Source organism: Herpailurus yagouaroundi, unplaced genomic scaffold (genome assembly GCF_014898765.1).
Source record: "Herpailurus yagouaroundi ecotype Mexico unplaced genomic scaffold, PumYag 67641, whole genome shotgun sequence".
NCBI classification, from domain to species: Eukaryota; Metazoa; Chordata; class Mammalia; order Carnivora; family Felidae; genus Herpailurus; species Herpailurus yagouaroundi.
Window position 1 is genome coordinate 1,639,733 of NW_024420442.1, and position 22,043 is coordinate 1,661,775.

Here is a 22,043-nt window from a genome sequence, read left to right on the forward strand (position 1 = left end):
AGATCGTGACCTGGCTGAAGTCGGACGCTTAACCGACTGCGCCACCCAGGCGCCCCTAAATGTATTTTTTAAGAGGCACCTGGGTGGCTCAGTGGGTTAAGCATCCGTAGTTTCGAGTCAGGTCACGATCTCACAGTTTGTGAGTTTGAGCCCCACGTCGGGCTCTGTGCTAACAGCTCAAGAGCCTGGAGCCTGCTTTGGATTCTGTGTCTCCCCCTCTCTCTGCTCCTCCCCTGCTCATTCTCTCCCACTCTCTCTCTCTCAAAATAAATAAACTTTTTAAAAAAATAAAAAAAATAAATTTTTTTTTTGTAATCTCTATACCCAACATGGGACCCAAACTCACAACCCCAAGAGTCGCATGCTCTACCAACTAAGCCAGCCAGGCGTCCCTCACATTTTTATTCTTTTTTTTAAATTTTTTTTTTCTTTTTTTCAACGTTTTATTTTATTTTTGGGACAGAGAGAGACAGAGCACGAACGGGGGAGGAGCAGAGAGAGAGGGAGACACAGAATCGGAAACAGGCTCCAGGCTCTGAGCCATCAGCCCAGAGCCCGACGCGGGGCTCGAACTCACGGACCGCGAGATCGCGACCTGGCTGAAGTCGGACGCTTAACCGACTGCGCCACCCAGGCGCCCCACATTTTTATTCTTAAAACGGGTGCTGAATTTTTTCAAAAACCTTCACCATTTCTTCTTTTAAGGAGATCTATCAACAGGATGCATCATATGACTTTCACAGTATTAAACAATTAACACTCTGGGATGAAACATTCTCAGTCACAGAGGGTTAATTTTTTGCATACATTCCTAAATGTGTTTGGGTTATATTTTATTTCGAATCCATAATTGATCTATAATTTGTGTACACGAACAAGCAACCTTTTTCTCAGATTTTGATACCTGAATTCTGCAGCATCATAAAATGAATGGGGCAGTTTTCCATCATTTTCTATGCTCTGAATCATTTTATTAAGTATCAGAATTATCGGTTTCTTTCAAAGAAGTCTTATTTATAATAAGAAAGATTAGAACAGCAGGAAATCAAAAGTCGCTGTGTTATAAACTAGGCGGTCACACAACTAGTTCCTTATGCCTTGTCAAGTATGGCTCAGGTTCCAATTCAGTTACCTCGTCATGTACAAAGGTATTAACTTAGAATTAAAACTACAAAAAGACTCAGGGCGTCTGGGTGGCTCAGTCGGTTAAGCGGTTGACTTCGGCTCAGGTCATGATCTCAAGGTTTGTGGGTTTGAGACCCGCGTCGGGCTCTGTGCTGATGGCTCAGAGCCCGGAGCCTGCTTCGGATTCTGTGTCTCCCTCTCTCTCTGCCCCTCCCTTGCTTGTGCTCTGTCTCTCTGTCTCTCAAAAATAAATAAACGTTAAAAAAAATTTTTTTTAATAAAAAAAAAACTACAGAGACGTTTCTTTTATAAAGTGTTCTTATTAACTATTCAGATTCTTTGGTTTCTGGTCAAGAATGAACTTATAATGTGAGGGCTAAAACCATAACATTTCAGGAAGAAAGCCTCAAATTTGGGAGGGCAAGGGTTTCCTGGCTAAGATGCAAAAAGCATGAGTATAAAAGAAAAAAAGGATCAATTGAACTTCATCGAAATAAAAAAAAAATTCTGCTTATCAAAAGCCACAAAAATGGGATGGCAAGCCACAGACTGGAAGAAAATATTTATGATGCAATATATCTAAATATTCAGAATAAACTTAAAAACTCCTCAAATGCAAAAAGAAAACAACAAGCCAAATTTTAAAATGGGCAAAGGATTCGAACAGATACTTCTAAAAGATAGACAAATAGCTAATACACATATGAAAATATACTCGCATCATTACACATGAGGAAAATGCAAAGTGAAATCCATAATGAGAAGCCACTACATACTCAAGAGTGGCTAAAATTAAAAAGGGTACCTAGGCTTGCCTGGCTGGCTCAGTCAGTAGAGCATGCGACTCTTGATCTCAGGATCGTGAGTTCAAGCCCCATGTTAGGTGTGGAGCCTAGTTAAAAGTAAATAAAAAACAATGGGGCGCCTGGGTGGCTCAGTCGGTTAAGCGTCTGACTTCGGCTCAGGTCATGATCTCGTGGTCCGTGAGTTCGAGCCCCGCGTCGGACTCTGTGCTGACAGCTCAGAGCCTGGAGCCTGCTTCAGATTCTGGGTCTCCCTCCCTCTCTGCTGCTTCCCCACTCTCACTTTGTCTCACTATGTCTCTCAAAAATAAATAAATGTAATAAAAAAATTAAAAAATAAAGACCGTCTTTAAAAAGAAAGAAAGAAAGAAAGAAAAGAAAATGGATAAACAAATTGTGGTATAGTTAAAAAAAAAAAAAAAAAGGAATGCCACACAGCAGTAAAATAGAAATAACTACTGATACCTGCAGGGATCACGATAAATTTCAAAAACATTATTTCAAAATTTCAAAAAAACTAAAGAAGCCATACACTAAAGAATTCAACAGTGTGTCTGACTCCATTTACATGAAGTTCAAGAACAAGCAACACTACCACATTAGTCAGCATAATCATTCTCTTCAGAAGGAGTGGAGGCGACAGAAAGACTAGAAAGGGGAACAAGGTAATTCTCTGGCGGGGTGGAATTGTTTTATATCTTGCTCTGAGCTGTGGTAACCTGGATGTGTGCATGCGTAAAAAACGATCGAGATGTGTATTTACGTGCTTGCATATTTTACTGCATTTAATTATAGCTCCATAAAAAGTAATGGAAACAAATTCAAGTATGCTATAACTACCTCCGTTATGGACTTGACCTTTGGAAGTCAGCCCTTCCACTATTTCCTCTTCCAAATGTGTGTTATAGACCCTCCTACTCAGCGGTGCTTGGACCCCACAGACTCAATGCACTGTTAGGAATTCACCCCCTCCCCCGGTTATTCTTTTCTTCTCTCTTTTCCCTCAACATGGCCACACATTATTCCTGCTATGACTTACTTGCTTTCTGTGTCTCTGAAGAAGTCTACCTTACGGCACCTTGCCCACACGACAGTGCACATTTCAACCAACAGGCACCTTTCATATATTATTTCCCTAATAGGATTATCATGTAAAATCCCTAGTACTGTATCTGTCGAATAACTGACTTTATATACGTCCCCTTCTTACTTCGAACTTTTCTGTCTTTTCATGTTCTTCTAAGATGCACCTATTTTAAAGCATATCAGAATTCAGAAACACAATATTATATTTCCAAATAGTTAAAATCCCACATTTACGTTTCAATAATAGCACCAACATACCATGCATTTTTTGCCAAGCTCTCTCTCTCTCTCTCTACATACCCCACAGACACCTATGTATTCCTTAAAACAACCAATATTATTATCCCCAATTCATAGATGAGAAAGTTAAGGTACTTGTGCAATTAAGAAATTTGCACAAGTCTAGACGACTAGTAAGCGTTTGAGCCATGATGTACACAACTCCAGCATATTACTTCAAACGATTCACCCAAACCATACAATTCAACTATTGGGAACAAGGGATACTCTTTCACACCTACAAAGCAAAGGCTACGTTTCTTTAAACCATGACTTTAAAATCACAAGTTGTCAGAGAAAGTTCTGAATTTCTCATTACAGTCTGAAAAAAGCTTTAACTGGATTTTTGAATAACAGAAATGTACAATCACAGGGCAGTGCTATTTTAAAAACTACTTGGTTGAGACATCTATTGTCAGGCAATGGATACCCGTATGTATTCACCGATATGCTTAAAACAAAAACTTCAAGTCAATGGCTCCATTTACTGAATGTCAGGGGGTCACAACTCACACTAATTATGATTTCCAATATTACTCTCTATTTTTTTGTCAGCTCAGAACCCATGGTCACTGACATGTTCTTCATTCCATCTCTCATTCCTTTGTTCATTCTTTTGTTCACTCACGCAGCAAATAGTGTATATTAATCCAGGCATTCAACACATATTCATTAAGTACCAACTTCAGGTATAAACACAGGCAGAAGAGACATTATATAACTTATAAGGCAAATTGCTTCCATAAATATACCGGTTACGGAGTATCGCAGCAACTGATTCCCCTCTATGAAGATGATCCATCATCTCTAAAACTGGGATAATGACCTGTTCAGGAGGAAAAGAAGTCAATATTTACTATAAAAATCAATACTAAAATTTTCAAATTATTCTATGTAATACGTGACACATTTTGTGACCGAAAGACAAAAATGTACGTCCATGTTCCTGACGTCCATATTCTAGCTTATGAAAATTAAGAAAATGAAGAACGTTAAAGGAATTGAACCTGCAATGGTTAAATTATCTTCAAAATTCCAGAGGGGCTCATTAGACAGTATCGACTACATTTCTGGTGAAATCATTAGAATAACAACCAGGTACACAGGAAGTTTGATTAACCCTAAGGAGACCTGAGATCCTGCATGAAGTTGGGGGAGACCAAGAAGTTGGAGGTGAAGAGTGGAGGCCAACATTTGCCAAGGAGATACACAGCCCTACATCCCACGTTACCAGGAGCACACAAAGTCTCAAAAGCCCGTAAGCAGGGCCCACAATTTTAGAAGTGGTTGGTCAGAATTAAAGCTAGAAAGGTATAATAAGATTTTGAAAGCTTCAAAATACAGAATAGGTAACAGGGGGGTTGTTTTCTTGATCTGGACTGAATTTTTATTTCGGTGGTGGTTTTTTAATGGAAAAAGAGCAGGTGGGGTTACAGCAAACTAAGTCTAATATACTGTTTCCAGTAAATGTGAATGCTTTGCATGGGAGATGTAGAGTATATTTCACGTGCTCTATTGATTTCAAATATATTGGGAAGCAGGAATGTATATTTTAGTTAAAGGTTTCTTGTTGATAAAATCAATTTACTGCACTGGGGAGATAAAGATGTAGACTATGCAATTTAGTTTGTTTATATAATTGTTTGTAATGAAGCTATGTAAAGACCTAAAATAATTAAGCTAGAGAAAAAGGTTCTCTTCATTGTTTCCTGCCTTCTATTTTTTGGGTCTTAATAATTAAAAAAAAAAAAAAAAAAAAAAAAAAAAAATCAAATGGCAATATAGCATTTATATTTATTTACACAATCATATTTTCTGTTATTACAAGAAACTGAGTAGCCTCAATGAAAAAAAGTTTTAAGCATCTCAAAATCAACTGACCTTTGACTTACCTTTTCCAAAAATGTTGAAGCAGTGAGAGAATTTTGAGGTGTTGAGAAACTTTTTTACATTTTAGTTTAGAAAGAGACCATGCAAGCAGGGGAAGAGGAGCAGAGGGAGAGAGACAGGGGGGATTTCAAGCAGGTTTCACGCCCTGCACGGAGTCCAACGTGGGGCTCAATCCCACGACCCTGGGATCACGCATGGCCTGAGCGGAAACCAAGAGTCAGACGCTGGACTGCCTGAGCTACCCAGGCGCCCCAGAGGTGTTGAGAAATTTTAATTGTTTTTTTTTAGGCTCTACAACTGTTTTTTTAGAAGATGTGCCAAGAGGTAAACAGCCATAGCTAGATTGTTCTTAGGAATCTGGCAATGTGAAAATAAATAATTCATGTCCCTTTTCATCAACTACATCTAGAGTGGAACATATAGGTCCCCAGAATGAGGTATTAGAACTTTCACTGGATCCCACGGTTTCAATGAATCCACCGGCTGCACTATATCTCAGAGTCTGGGGCTTTCCCATCCCAAGCCTCCAGATAATAAACCTCTGGTTTCCCAAGGCACAGAGTAGTGGATGTCGTTGGGACATGGAACTCCACCCACTTACTATAAAGACTTTCAAAGAACAGCCCACATTTTCAATCTCAAGATTTATTCCTGCCTTCTGCAGACCAGATGCCTCTGAGTTTGGAAATATGAGGAGTTCTATGGGAAGAATATGTTGGTTTCTCCCAAAAGTTCGTGTCGGGAGAGATTCTGAAGTTGTAACTTCCTCTGACCAGGTAAAAGATTAGTTTAAACTACACGATTGTCAATGTTTCCACTCCTGTTCTTTGTCCTTTCGAATTTTTCCATTTCTTCAGTCTCGCATTAGTGAATTTAGGAAGGGAGAGGAAGTAAACAACGTAAACAGTGATCCATTTATGCAAGATTTAACTAAAACTAGCTCTTTTCAATCAAGGAATCTGTATGACCAAATATATATATTAGGAAATTAACACTGCTGGGGTGCCTGGGCGGTTCAGTCAGTCAAGCATCTCACTCTTGATTTCGGCTCAGGTCATGATCTCACGATCGTGAGATTGAGACCTGCATTGGGCTCTGTGCTGAGTATGGAGCCTGCCTGGGATTCTCTCTCTCCCTCTCTCTTTTCCCCTCCCCCTATTTGTGCTCTCTCTCTCAAAAGAAATAAATAAACATTAAAAGAAAAGTTAACACTACTTGCAATGTGGGGGTAGATCAGAGAGAGAGAGAAACTACAAGTTTCCAGAGACTAGTTCAGAAACTACTAGACCAGTTCAGAAACCACTCCCATAGTCAAAGCATGAATTAAGAGCACAGAGAAGAGCTATGGGGATCACCAGGGAAAACCAGGACTCGGGACTCACAGATATTAAAGGGATAAGGTGACAGCAAAGACAAAATCTATTTAAGTAACTGGGGAAATGGTAATGATATCAAGCGAGGCAGGGTATAGCAAAAAAGGAAAAATACCGCAAGGAAGGAGAACAATGGTTTGGTGTAGACACACCGAAGTACTCTAGGGCACACCAGATAGCACCAAACAGACAACTGAAGACAGAAAGCATCTAAACCTTGATTTAGATCGGAATTAGAAATGAAAATACAAGGATATGCAGCCAGTTAAGAGCTGGAGTAATGAAATTGGGAAATATTCCTCAGAAGCGCCTTCACCATGAGAAAGGATAATCCCCAAAACACTGTTGTGCAAGGAACCAAGGAAGATAAGCTGGCAGAGAGAGAGAAAATAGGTAGGAGGGAAACTAAGAGAAATGTGCGATTAAAGCTAAGGAAGGAGGCGGGTTCCGAAGAATAGTGGCTGGAGGGGATTCGACTGTTTCAAGTTCTGCCCAGAATGAGTGAGCTACCAGCTAACTGATCCGACAGCTATAAAGTCAGTGATTACCTTTTTTTTTCAAGAGTAGTTTGAACACAGGTGGGGAGAACCACACTGGAGTGGTTTGAAAAATATGACAAACATGAACAGGGGCACCTGGTTGGCTCAGTCAGAAGAGCATGAGACCCTTGATCTAAGGGGTCGTGAGCTCGAGTCCCACATTGGGTGTAGAGATTACTAAAAAACAATAATAATAACGAACTTAAAAAAAAACCCAACACAAAATAAATTCTTTCAAGAACTCGCAAGGAACTCAAATTCATCCAGGAATTACTCGATGGTAATGACAGCCGTCGAGCAAGCAAGGCGAAAGAAAGGATGAAATAAGCAGGGAACAATCGGGTAGCCATTTAGAAAAATAAATAAGTTTATCCTACTGCACATCACATTAGGGCATCCTAAATAAATGCCAGATAGATCAAAGGGATAAAATGAAACTTTGAAACAGTACCAAAGAGAATCCAAGTGAAATTACTTATAATCATGCAGTAGAGAAGGTAAGCAGGACCCCGAGTCGAGGAACCATAAGAGAAAAAAAGCCGTTAAGTGTAATTATACAAAAAAATTAGAACTCTGTGCTTTAAAAAATATCACAAGGCCAAATGGCATTTGATGAACTAGGAAAGACACATTCACCACGCACACATGAGAGACAACAAAGGGCTAATGATTTTAGCTTACACACACACACACACACGTACACACACAATTAATCAATAAAAACAGTAAGATATTATAGTCATATAAATACAATGTGCACGTAAAAAATGCAATTAAAACCATACAACTTGAAATGAGGCATTGGTTGCCCTATGAAATTCACACACACACACATGTACAAAGTCTGTTTATGTCCATTATTGGTGAGAGGGAATAGAAGTTTGGAGGAATGTTCACTTGCCATTCTATACTTTTCTGTTCAACTTGTTTCGAAATAGAAAAATAAAGAGGAGCCAGCAAAAGAAATAAGGAGGTGTGGCCATGAGGTAGGAGAAAGGAAGGTGTGGTAACCTAGACGGTTAAATCAAGTGTAATATAAAGAAAGAAGTGATCAAGTGTGTCAGATACTGCTGAGAGGTGAAGTGAGGAACTAAGAAATTACAACATGATTTGGTAACATGGAGGTCACTGGACACCTTGATAACAGTGGTTTACATGGAATGGTGGAGAAAATGGCTGATTAGCATGGGTTCAAGAGAGAATGAAAGACAGGAAACGAGTACATGAAACTCTTGCAGACTTGCACTTTAATAAGGAGCACAAAAAATAGGTGGCAGTTGGAGGGGCGATATAGGGTGGAGGTAGATGTTTTGTTCTGTTTTACTTATTTATTCACTCATTCATTCATTTTTAAGTAGGCTTCGTGCCCAGTGTGGAGCCAACGTGGGGCTTGACCTCACAGCCCTGAGATCAAGACCTGAGCTGAGATCAAGAGTTGGATGCTTAATCAACTGAACCACCGAGGAGCCCCTGTTTTATTTTGTTTTGATAATGGGGGATACTAGGGCAGGTAAAACCGAAAAGCATGACATTATACAAATGTAAACTGAAGAAGTACAATATTATGTTATAAATTTCAAAAGCACGTAAGACAATACGTGTGTGGATTCATATATGGATATACACATACACACATATGAATACAGAAAAAGCATTAAAATATTCATGGGGATGATAAACCCCCAATTTGGGAGAGTGTTACCTCGGGAGCGAAAAGGGGAGAAATGCAATTGAGGAGGGACAGACTATCTAGTTGTGTTCAAGGGACAAGGTAGCCCTGTTCCTCCGCTATTTTAACTCCTCCCCGAGGAGAGAGAGGCTAAAAGCTTCACCTGTATTTAACACTTTAATAGGTATCTGAAAAAAAAGATGGCAAAATGTTAAGCTATCACAGCCAAGTGGTGGGCATATGAGGGCTCGTTATACTGGTCTCTGTTCTTTTCTGTATGTTTGAAATATTTTCATAAAAGGAAACAAAACAGCATAGTACATGAAAGTGGGGACCATGTGGATGAGCAGACAAGATATGACATATAAAGGCCCGCAGATATAGATGGACAGAATGCTTCCAAAGATTAAGGAAAAAGACAGGACAACAACAGACGCAGACATGCATTATAATGAAAAAGACACACGTCTCCACAGTCATGACATTCTCACGAATACAAGGAAAACTGATCATGACGCAGAGCACACACCTGACAAAGACATAATTGTGGTTTTGCCCTTCGAATGTTCTACTTAGTGCACCAGAAATGAAACAGGTAAGACTGTTTTGGATTGTTGCAATAACTTGCATCAGTTCAACCAATTTTACTCTGAAGCATTTAAGTGATTCACAAGTCTAATATTTCACACAAACCTATCATAGGTTTAGATGATATTTCAAACAGAGATCTCCAGTTTTGGCCTTAGCATTTAATTAAAATCCACTGTCTCACTCTTTCCCACTCTGCCCAAGAGCCAATAGCTTTAAAAATAATGAGATTTGAGGAGCACCTGGGTGGCTCTGTCGGTTGAGCATCCAGCTTCAGCTCAGGTCATGATCTAACGGTTCGTGAGTTCGAGCCCCGCATCGGGCTCTGTGCTGACAGCTTGGAGCCTGGAGCCTGCTTCGGATTCTGTGCCCTCTCTCTACCCCTTCCCCACTCATGCCCTGTCTCTCTCTGTCTCTCAAAGATGAATAAACATTACACAAAATTTTTTTTAATTAAAAAAATAAAAATAAAAAAAATAATGAGATTTGAGAAATGTCTAACCAATCTTATACCATGAAAGGTAAACACTGCTGATGAATTAACCTTATGTTACAGAAAACAAACCCAGAGTGTCTGGGATCATCTGCCTTCGAATAAAATTTTGTTAAGCACACTGATAAGAAAAGCGGACAGAAAAGATCAGTGAAAAGTGTAATACACTACAAAATTGAAAAAGGGCACCGTGTAGAAAAACTGCATAATGGTACTTCTCTCAATCAAGCAGTACAAATTCAACATTTATTTCTTTTTGGGACAGAGAGAGACAGAGCATGAACGGGGGAGGGGCAGAGAGAGAGGGAGACACAGAATCGGAAACAGGCTCCAGGCTCCGAGCCATCAGCCCAGAGCCCGACGCGGGGCTCGAACCCACAGACCGCGAGATCGTGACCTGGCTGAAGTCGGACGCTTAACCGACTGCGCCACCCAGGCGCCCCCTAAGCAGTACAAATTCAAAATCACCTTGAAATTGCAAAGAGTGGCATTTAAGAAATAGAATTGTATTCTCTGGGACAAGTTTTAAAAATGTCACAGAGTGTTAGACTATCAAATCTTTCAGCTTTCACAGAGGAAAGACACCACACTCGCCTCCCACCCATGGCACTGAAGACGCCCTCCTACCCTAAACACGTCAGTCCTAGATGTTGAGCTGGGTGGTGATTTTTCCCCCCTTGAGTAAATCTAGAACTGGAGCGGATTGTGTAGGATGCTCCCACATATGCACCCATAAGAACATCTGCAACACTAAAAATAATAAAGGTTGTGCCGTCTTAAAGGTTGCAGCTAGGGGCGCCTGGGTGGCGCAGTCGGTTGGGCGTCCGACTTCAGCCAGGTCACGATCTCGCGGTCCGTGAGTTCGAGCCCCGCGTCGGGCTCTGGGCTGATGGCTCAGAGCCTGGAGCCTGTTTCCGATTCTGTGTCTCCCTCTCTCTCTGCCCCTCGCCCGTTCATGCTCTGTCTCTCTCTGTCCCAAAAATAAATAAACGTTGGAAAAAAAAAAAAGGTTGCAGCTGTACTGGATTTCAGAACATTTATGCGAGTGATCAACTTGCCTGCTTTCCTCCTTATCAGCATTTTTGTGCTGTAACGAGGGGGTCCAGAGAGGTAGAACAGCTAGTTGTTGGCCTAAATTCCTACCAAAAAGACTCGATCCCTCATGTCCCAGAAGTTTCTCCCTTTCCCCTGGCCGCATGCCAGGATGCACTGTCCTTGACAATTTCAGTTTTCTTCCAAAAGTCACTGAGGCGATCTGCCCACGGACCACTATGTGGTCATTACCATTACAGTTTACAGCGTGCAGTTCCACTGCCTCTTACAACAGTACCACTCTTCCCCCCAACTTTTTTTTTTTTTAACATTTATTTACTAGTTTTGAGAGACAGAGACAGAGCATGTGCGGGAGAGGGGCAGAGAGAGGGGGAGACAGAAACTGAAGTAGCTCCAGGCTCTGAGCTGTCAGCACAGAGCTGGACACGGGGCTCGATCCCATGAACCGTGAGATCATGACCTGAGCTGAAGTCAGATGCTCAACTGATGGAACCACCCAGGCGCCCCTCTATCTGGTTTTTCTAATAGTGGTTGCCCTCTTGTAACAAGGGCTAAACTTTCTCTAATGGATTGTTTAAAGGTCAACTGCCAAGCTTTAGCTGTCTTCGTCTCCTTCAATGTTACAGTGTTATAACTCTTATCTACCGGAGTGACACTATCATGTTTCATATTGAATCATACCTCTCTCTGCTACCCACCAAAATCCTTACCCTAAATTATACACTCAGTCTCCCTCACTCAATCTCCCTGTCACTAAGGTTTCGTTTCCCCCATTCACCTGGTCAGGGAATAGTGCATTTCTCACCATTCCTGTCTACAGTCTTACTTTTGGAAGTTAGCAATCTGTCTCAGTCTCTTCAGTCAAAGTCCATTCTACATAATTCATTAAGCACTGTTACACAAACATCCTGCAAGAAAAAAAAGAAATGAGAAAAGAAAATATGGGCAAGGGGCGCCTGGGTGGCTCAGTCGGTTAAGCATCCAACTTTGGCTCAGGTCATGATCTCGCGGTTCTTGAGTTCGAGCCCCGCGTCGGGCTCTGTGCTGACAGCTCAGAGCCTGGAGCCTGCTTCGGATTCTGTGTCTCCGTCTCTCTCTACCCTTTCCCTGTTCACTCAGGCTCTTTCTCTCTCTCTCTCTCTCTCTCTCTCTCTCTCTCTCAAAAATAAACATGTAAAAATTAAAAACCAAAAAAAAAAGAAAATATGGGCAAGAAAAAATAAAAATCATTATTTACATCAGTGGTCCACAAACTTTGAGTATGTAGCAGAATCCTCTAGAAAGCGAGATAAACCGAGATTGCTGGGTCTCACCCCCAGCATCCAGCGTTTCTCATTCAGTTGATGTGGGATAGGTCTAGAGAATTTTTTCTTTTTTTTTTAATATTTTATTTTAAGTGATCTCTACACCCAATGTGGGGCTCAAACTTACAACCCTGAGATCAAGAGTTGCATGCTCTACTTACGGAGCCAACTGGGTGCCCCAAGAAATTGCTTTTCAAAGAAGTTCACAAGGGCTGTTCCTGCTGGGAGACCACGGATCACACTTTAAGAATTAATGACTGACAGATAACATCGTTTTTATAGAGAGCTTAGAAGAATCAACTGGAAAATTAATACAGTAAAATGCCCACTACAGCAAAATCAGCCCCATAAAGACAAAGATGTCTTCTCTTCCAACAAAATTTGTAAACTACCTAGGAATGAGCTTAAAAAAGAAACCCGGAAGACATACAAACAATAAAATTTTACTGGTTCGTAAAACCATAAAGGACATGAATAAATGGATACAGGGATAAATATATACAAATATCGAATAGAAAAACTCAATATCACAAAGATGCGAAGTTCCCTCAAAATTCATATAGAAATTCAACACAATTCCAATCACATTGGCAAAGGGTCCTAAGTTCTTTTTGGTGGCAGAAGATGGCTATTTTGTATGTTGAATCCTCAGTTCACTGGAAAAAGAAAATCACCCAAAATGTTTTAAAACAGAAAAATAAGGGACGATGCAACCTTTCGTAGTCGATAGTACAATGTACTGTAAAATTACGGTAACTATAACCGTGTGGTACCAGTATGGGGACAGAGGGATCCATAGAATAAAGTCCCCAAACAGATCCAAGTGCTTATGGTTATTAGCTATGTGGAGAAAGTGGTACTCAGGTTGGGTAACAAAAAATGGTGAATCTCTCAATAAAGAGGTCTGGGGAAACTGGCTAAGTTAGGGAAAAAACTGAAACCCCATCTACACCATACAGATACATCCCACAGATGGAATAAATAACTGAGCGTGAAACACTAAAACTGTAACAGTAGAAGATAAAAAAGAATATATATTTTTAAAGAGGCAAAAATAAAATCTTTCTGAGGGCCAACACAAAACGCAGAAGCCGTAAAGAATATGAAAATGGTGGGGCGCCTGGGTGGCTCAGTTGGTTAAGCGTAGGACTTTGGCTCAGGTCATGATCTCGTGGTCTGTGAGTCTGAGCCCCGTGTCGGGCTCTGTGCTGACAGCTCGGAGCCTGGAGCCTGCTCCGGATTCTGTGCGCCCCCGTCTCTCTGCCCCTCCCCCACTGGTGCTCGGTCTCGCTCTCTCAAAAATAAATAAATGTTAAAAAAAAAAAAAAGAAAGTAGTTTGTCAATTTGTTAGTAAAAAGAAAGAAAGGTTATGACTCTCTAGGGTACGACTGTGCCCCGAACATACAGACAAGCGACAGCAGCAGGTGGGGGGATGAGGAGGAAACCTGCAACACGGAACCGGCAGAAGGTTAGTGTTCGTAACATGTAAAGTATTCCCCAAAACCAATAATAAAGCTGTGTCAACCAGGAGGCAAGTTTCTGAAGAGGCCTTTCACCGAAAAAGAACCACGACAGGAAGAGTTAGCAAAAGCAAAGAGGTTTGAGCTCAGTCGCGTGGGTTTGTATGCGTGGGTAAAACTGGGAGAAAAGCCCCAGCCGTTTTAAGGGCGCATTCATTGCACAACCTACGGCTCTTTTCCACACTGTCACCTTCAAAAGATAGTGAGACATCTCTCAGGGCCTATTTACCATGGGAAGTCCTATATCTCCCTCTAAGAACCGCAAACAAGGGAAAGACAATGAGAGAGAAAGAAGGCTTATGAGAAATTCAAAAACGAAGTCTATACCAAAATTCAGGAAAGAGAAAAAAAATTACTGTGCATTTTACTGGAGAAGGAAACTAAGCGGGACTCGTCTATTAAAGCTTCCAATTGGGGGTGAGTTTAAACAAGCAGGTGAAGGTGGTTGGTTTTTTTCCCCAATTGCACGTTAGCAGGCCATAATTCAATTTGTCTTCAATGTTCCAAAGGGTAAAATTCTTAAGTGGTTTTATATTACAGTAATCATCTTACCAGAAAGCTGTTTATCCAAGCAAAATGAGATTCACAAGCGATCTTAAAACAAAAATGCTTGTATGTCCAAGATAATAGAATAATCAAGTTCCAAGTGACTGCTGAAAAATCGAGATGCAACACAGGGATTTTATTACATTATATTCTTCTGGTATTATAAAAGTAAAGATTGAATCATTTAATTGTCTTTGCACAAGAGATCCGTAAGCTGATGGATTCTGGTTTTCAAATCAATCTATAGCTGAAATCTAAAGTCCATGCTTTAAATGCTGAGCAGCATCTAAACAGTAGCAAAAAGAAATAAAAGTATTTCTTTCACAGTGATAAATTCCATATGGTGTTTCTTTAAAAAGAAAAAGTATTAATCATTCCTCAAAATAACTTAGGTGAATATGAGGAGAATCCTGACTATATTTTGAATAAAATTTTTATGGGAAAATTTTGAAAAATTCACACAGATGAGATTAGTCTATGTATATTATGTGTGTGTGTATATATATATATATACACGCACACATATATATAACTATATATATAAATAATATACATTTATATGTTATATATAAGATATTATATATAATACTTATTATTCTGACCAAGAATATATTGAGTTCTACCCACATGATTAGCTATTAATATTGAATTAAGAACCCTCTTTAACTAAGATCCACTCTAATTTATAGACCACAATCTCAGAAAACAAATGGAGTATTTGATAGTAATCTGCCTTCCTAAAGGTTTACCCTATTGTTCAACATTAAATTAAAAATACAAAGAATTTCCTTTTAAAAATATACAATACTATTTAAAAAAAATTTTTTTTAATGTTTATTTATTTTTGAGAGAGGGAGGGGCAGAGAGAGAGGGAGACACAGAATCTGAAGCAGGCTCCAGGCTCTGAGCTGTCAGCACAGAGCCCGGCGCGGGGCTCAGACTCATGAACCATGAGATTGTGACCTGAGCCGAAGTAGGATGTCAACCCACTGAGCCACCCAGGAGCCTGTAAGATACAATACTATTTAATATCCCATTCATTCATAATCAAAACGAGTCAATTAAATGAAAAACAACAAAAAAAACCTGGCCTGATCACAATTAGTGTAGTCCATTCACTAGTGTTGTACCTCTTTTTAGTAAGTAACCTTCAACTATGGTAATAATTGGTAAGTGACAATTCACTAATTCGAGCTCAATAGAAAGCCAATGTTTCCGATTAAGAGCTTTGCAACATACACGTCTCCACTTTATTAATTGGGCCACTCAACGTTTACTGTGCAAGGGACCCGAGGGAGTGCAGGAGTCAGGTCTGGATAGAGAATAGTTCTCCTGGGTCCATAACAGGTACGTTTATCAAATTTAACAACACGAAAGAAGGCAGGAAGAGAAGGGCAGGCAGCTCTATCATTTGTACAATCTTATATATCCACGGTGGAAATTGTATTATGGGGTTTAATTGGGTCCATCGTTCATTGATGAGTCAAAAATTTAAAGTAGGAATCATTTGTGATTTGCCTTACCATTTGATCTACAGCCAAAGCTTTTTCTTTGTGCACAGGCCTACTGATTGAATCTTGACGTTTTCTTTCATAAATTAAGCTCACCATTACAATAAAATGTATGAATGGTGATTTATAGAATTGTTTTGTTTTCTTTAAAACAGGAAGAGAATATGGGGCGCCTGGGTGGCGCAGTCGGTTAAGCGTCCGACTTCAGCCAGGTCAAGATCTCACGGTCTGTGAGTTCAAGCCCCGCGTCAGGCTCTGGGCTGATGGCTCAGAGCCTGGAGCCTGTTTCTGATTCTGTGTCTCCCTCTCTCTCTGCCCCTCCCCCGTTCATGCTCTGTCTCTCTCTGTCCCAAAAATAAATAAACGTTGAAAAAAAAATAAAAAATAAAACAGGAAGAGAATATAAAGCACCTTGCACAGCAATATGAATCCAGAATCCTTAAGTTTTTACAATTTCCCCCAAATTAAAAAAAAATTTTTTTGTAAGTACACTCTACACCACACATGGGGCTCGAACTCATGACATGCTCTACTGACTGAGCCAGCAGGCACCATCACCCCCAATCTTAAAACGGCAGGTGCAGGGACGCCTGGGTGGCTCAGTCAGTTAAGCGTCTGACTTTGGCTCAGGTCGTGATCTCATAGTTCATGAGTTTAAGCCCCGCGTCGGGCTCTGTGCTGACAGCTCACAGCCTGGAGCCGGCTCCAGATTCTGTGTGTGTGTCTCTCTCTGCCCCATCCCCTGCTTGCTCTCCCTCTCAAAAATAAATAAACGTTAAAAAAAAATTAAAATAGCAGGTGCAGGGGCGCCTGGGTGGCTCAGTCACTTAAGCGTCCGACTTCAGCTCAGGTCATGATCTCGTGGTTCGTGAGTTTGAGCCCCACATCGGGCTCTCTGCTGTCAGCACAGAACCCGCTTTGGATCCTCTATCCCTCTCTCTCTCTCTGCCCCTCCCCTACTTCTACTCTCTCTCTCTGTCTCTCTCAAAATAAACACAGAAACTTAGAAAACAATTTTTTACTCAAAAATAAATAAATAAATAAATAAATAAATAAATAAATAAATAAAATGGCAGGTGCAGGACTGAGGTGAATGGAGTTACACCTCAGGCTCTAAATTTTAAGAGGGTCCCCAAAACTCAATATTCAAATAAATACTCATTGAAAGCTAGTTTACAAACGTAACCCACAACTACCATTATACTTAATAATGAAAGACTGGATGCTACCCTCTAATCTCAGGAGCAAGACAAGGATATCTGCTCTTACCACTTCTATTCAACAACGTGCTAGAAGCAGTAGCCAAGGAATCAATCAAGGAGAAGAAATGACTGGCATCTGGATTGGAAAGGAGGTAACAAAACTACCTCTATTGGCAGATGACTTGAACTTGCATAAAGAAAATCCTAAGGAATGAAGTAAAAGACTACTAGAATTAATAAATGAGTTCAGCCAGGTTATAAGATACGTCAGTATACCCAAATCAATTGCATTTCTATACGTTTGCAATAAACAAAATGAAAATGGAATTAAGAAAACAATTTCAATAATCACAGCATGAGAAAGAATAAAATACTTTGGAATAAATTTCACAGAAAGTACAAAATAGATACTCTCAGAACAAAACGTTGTTAAAAAAAATTAATAATATCTAAATAAATGGGAAAACATCCCATGTTCATGGATTAACCTAATATTGTTAAGATGCCAATGCTCCCCAAACCGATCTGAAGATTCAACATAATCCCTATCAGAATCTCACTAACTTTTTTTTTTTTAAATTTTTTTTTTCAACGTTTATTTATTTCTGGGACAGAGAGAGACAGAGCATGAACGGGGGAGGGGCAGAGAGAGAGGGAGACACAGAATCGGAAACAGGCTCCAGGCTCTGAGCCATCAGCCCAGAGCCTGACGCGGGGCTCGAACTCACGGACCGCGAGATCGTGACCTGGCTGAAGTCGGACGCTTAACCGACTGCGCCACCCAGGCGCCCCTCACTAACTTTTTTGTAGAAACTCTCTAGCTGATGGTAAAATTAAGGACAGTATCTCCAACAAACAACACTGGGCACAACTGGATAGCATATGCCAAATAATGAAGTTGGACCTTTCATTTCAAACCATATACAAAAATTAACTAAAATGGGGTGTCTGAGTGGCTCAGTCGGTTGAGCATCTGACCTCAGGTCATGATCTCATGGTTTGTGGGTTCGAGCCCTATGTTAGGCTCGCTGCTGTCAGTGAAGAGCCTGCTTCAGATCCTCGGTCTCCCTCTCTCTCTGCCCTTCCTCTGCTCGCATGTGCTCTCTCTCACGCTCTCTCTCTCAAAAGTAAATGAACATTAAAAAAAAATTAAAGTGGGTCAACCTCTTCATGTTAGCGCTAACAGGAAAAAATTCATAGAAGAAAACATAGAGGTAAATTGCTATGCTCTCAGATTTGGTAAAGGATTCTTAAATATGACATCAAAGCAGAAGAAAATGAAGATAACTGAGCTTCATCAAGATAAAAAATTTTTGATTGTGAGGAACATGGAGTAGGAGGTTCATGAGCTCATCTCTTCCCATAGACATACTAAAGCTACAACTACATACAATAAAACGCACTTTAAAAATGACCTAAACAGGGGCACCTGGGTGGCTCACTTGATTGACGGTCCAACTCTTGATTTTGGCTCAGGTCATGATCCGAGGGTCGTGGGATCAAGCCCTGTGTCAGGCTCTGCACTAAACATAAAGCCTGCTTGGGATTCTCCCTCTCTCTCCCTCTGCCCCTCTCCCCAACTTGCGCTCTCTCTCTCTCTCTCTCTCTCTCTCTCTCTCTCTCAAAAAATCAAATCAAATCAAATCAAATACCTAGGAATAAATTTAACCCTGGAGGTGAAAGACCTGTACTCTGAAAACTCTAAGACAACAATGAAAGAAACTAGAGGCGACACAAATAAATGGAAAGATATAACTTGGTCATGGATTAGAAGAATTAATATTTTTAAATGTCCATACTACACAAAACAATCTACAGATTCAATGCAAAAATCTATCAAAATACCAATTGTATTTTCTCCAGAACTAGAAGAAATAAACCTAAAATTCATACGGAACCACAAAAGATCCTAAATAGCCAAAACAATTTTGAAAAAGAAGAACAAAGCTGGAAGTATCACAACCCTAAATTTCAAACTACATTACAAAGCTACAGTAAGCAAAACAACATGGTACTGGCCAAACAAACAAACAAACAAACAAAAAAACATATATCAGTGAAACAGAAGACAGAGCCCAGGAATAAATCCATGCTTCTATGATCAATTAATCAATGAGAAAGAAGGCAAGGCATATACAACGGGAAACAGATGGTCTCTAACAAATGGTGTTGGAAAAACTGGACAGCTACATGCAACAGAATGAAACTGGACCACTTTCTTATACCACATACAAAAATAAACTCAAAATGGGCTAAGGATCTAAATGTGAGACCTGCAACCATAAAACTCTTAAAAGAAAATATAGGTAGTAAACTCTTGGACATCTGTCTTAGCAATATTTTTATGGATCTATCTCCTCAGATGAGGGAAGCAAAAGCAAAAATAACTGGGACTACATCAAACTAAAAAGCTTTTGTCCAGCAAAGGAAGCCATCAATGAAATGAAAAGGCAACCTAGTGAATGGGAGCAGATATTTGCAAATGATATATCCAATAAGGGATTCATATCCAAAATATATTTTTAAAACTCTAACAACTCAACACCAAAACAGACAAGCAATCTAATTGAAAATGAGCAAATGACCTGAAGAGACATTTTTCCAAAGACATCCAGCTGGCCAACAGACACATGAAAAGATGCTCGACATCACTATCAGGGAAATGCAAATCAAAACCACAGTGAGGGGCACCTAGGTACCTCAACTGAACATCTGAGTCTTGGTTTCCACTCAGGTCATGATCCCAGGGTTGTGGGATCAAGTCCCGTGTCAGTGTGGAGCCTGCTTAAGATCCTCTGTCTCGGGGCGCCTGGGTGGCTCAGTCGGTTGAGTGTCCGACTTCGGCTCAGGTCGTGATCTCTCAGTCTGTGAGTTCGAGCCCTGCGTCAGGCTCTGTGCTGACAGCTTGGAGCCTGGAGCCTGCTTCAAATTCTGTGTCTTCCTCTCTCTCTGCCCCTCTCCCACTTATGCTCTGTCTCTCTCTCTCTCTATATGTATCAAAAATAAATAAAAACATTAAAAAAATCCTCTGTCTCTCTCTCTCTCTCTCTCCCCCCCCAACCCTGCCCCCCGCCCCTCTCCTCCAATCGCCCTCTCTCTGAAAAAAAAACCAAGATAGGACAAAAGCCATAATGAGACATCACTTGACACCAGTAGTTAGAACGGCTAAAATAAAAAGGACAAGAATAACAAGTGTTGACGAGGATGTGGAGAAGAGGGAACCCTCGCGCAATGTTGGTGGGAATGCAAACTGGTGCAGCCACTGTAGAAAACAGTATGAAGGTTCCTCAAAAAATTGAAAATAGAAATACCATGTGATCCATTTAATTTACTTCTGGGTATTTCCCCAAAGAAAACAAAAACACTAATTCAAACTGATATATGCACTCCTTGGATTATCGCTGCCTTTTTTACAAGAGCCAAGACGTGGAAGCAACTTAAGCGTCCTTCAACAGACGAATGGATAAAGAAGATGTGGCATATAAATATACAATGGAATATTACTCAACCATAAAAAATGAAATCTTGCTATTCACAACAGCAGGGATGGGCCTAGAGCATATGATGCTAAGTTAAATAAGTCAGAGAAAGACAAATACTATATAATTCCACTTACATGCAAAATCTAAAACAAACAAAACAAACAAACAAAACAAAATAGAAACAGACTTATAAATATAGAGAACTGGGGGGTTGCCAGAGGGGAGGGGTGGGGGGATGGGTCAAACAGGTGAAGGGGATTAAGAGGCACAAACTTCCAGTTATAAAATAAATAAGTCATGGGAAGAAAAAGTACAGCATAGAGAATGTCATCAGTAACATTGTAATAACTTCGTAAGGTGATAGATGGTAACTACCCCTATGGTGGGGAGCATGTGTTAATGTAGATAATTGTCAAATCGCTAAATTATACACCTGAAACTAACATAATATCGTATGTCAACTATACTTCAATTAAAAATTTTTAAAAAAATAAATAAAGGGGCTGGCTCGGTCAGTGGAGCATGTGATTCTTGATCTCAAGATTGTGAGTTCGAGCCCCACACTGGGTGTAGAAATTGCTTAAAAAAAATAATCTTTCAACAAACTCAATCAATAAAAAGTTTTGAAGCTTCAGGCTTGCTGCCTAGAGAAAAGAGAAAACCCGGAGATGGAGTGGGTCAAAGACGCATCCTGGAGCCTCTCCAAAGTGCAGGTATGGACAAAGTTCCTGGGCCTGGAGGGAAGAAGGAGGGGGCGCAGCTGCTGGTTAGCCCCCTGCACTCCCCCCCTCCATGAGATGCCTGAGTACTGCGCTCTGTCCCGTTCCATAAATCAAATAAACGAATAAATGTTTTCAAAATGAGAAAAGGAAAAGAAACTGAAAGGTAAAAAGACAACCTCCAGAATGGGAGAAAAGATTTACAACTCATAAATCTGATGAGGAATATCCAGAACTCTGACTTAACAACAAAAAACCCAATTAAAAAAATGCACAAAGAACCTGAATGGTTCCTCGCTCCAAAGGAGGCATACAAATGACCAAGAACACATGAAAAGATGCTTGACATCACTCATCATCAGCAAAATGCAGATCAAATCCACACTGAGATACGACTTCACACCCATCAGGAAGGCTACTATGAAAAACCAAACAAAACCAGTAGTAACAAATGTTGGCAGGTGTATGGAGACATTGGAGGCCTTGTGCATTACCGGTGGGAAGAGAAAATGGCGCAGCTACTGGGAAATAAGAGTTTGGCAGTTCCACGGCGCCTGGGGGGCTCAGTTAAGCGTCCGACTTCAGCTCAGGTCATGATCTCACGGTTCGTGGGTTTGAGCCCCACATCGGGCTCTGTGCTGACAGCTCAGAGTCTGGAGCCCGCTTCCGATTCTGTGTCTCCCTCTCTCTCTCTCTGCCCCTCCCCCCACACACACTGTCTCTCTTTCTCTCTCAAAACAGAGACATAAAAAGTTAAAAAAAAAAAAGTTTGGCACTTCTTGAATACATTGAACATAGGACTACCACACAACCTGCACGTCGACCCCTAGAAATATACCCAGAAGATTCGAAAACAGAGG

The 22,043-nt window shown here is 40.5% G+C and overlaps 1 protein-coding gene across 6 annotated transcripts in view; it reads right to left on the reverse strand.

Annotated features, from left to right (window-relative positions):
• The window catches only part of KLHL13 (kelch like family member 13), a 207,315-nt gene that overhangs the window by 118,742 nt on the left and 66,530 nt on the right, over positions 1-22,043 (reverse strand). For 3 of the 6 annotated variants that reach the window (XM_040468015.1, XM_040468016.1, XM_040468018.1), the window contains one exon: positions 4,046-4,119. The exons of 1 other annotated variant lie outside the window; for it this stretch is intronic. In XM_040468015.1, coding sequence (XP_040323949.1) covers positions 4,046-4,098 — 53 coding nt within the window. In that variant the 5' untranslated portion in view covers positions 4,099-4,119. Of the gene's footprint in view, positions 1-4,045; positions 4,122-14,275; positions 14,295-22,043 lie in introns of those variants that run through there. 2 more of the 6 variants (XM_040468017.1, XM_040468021.1) reach the window with 2 other exon arrangements.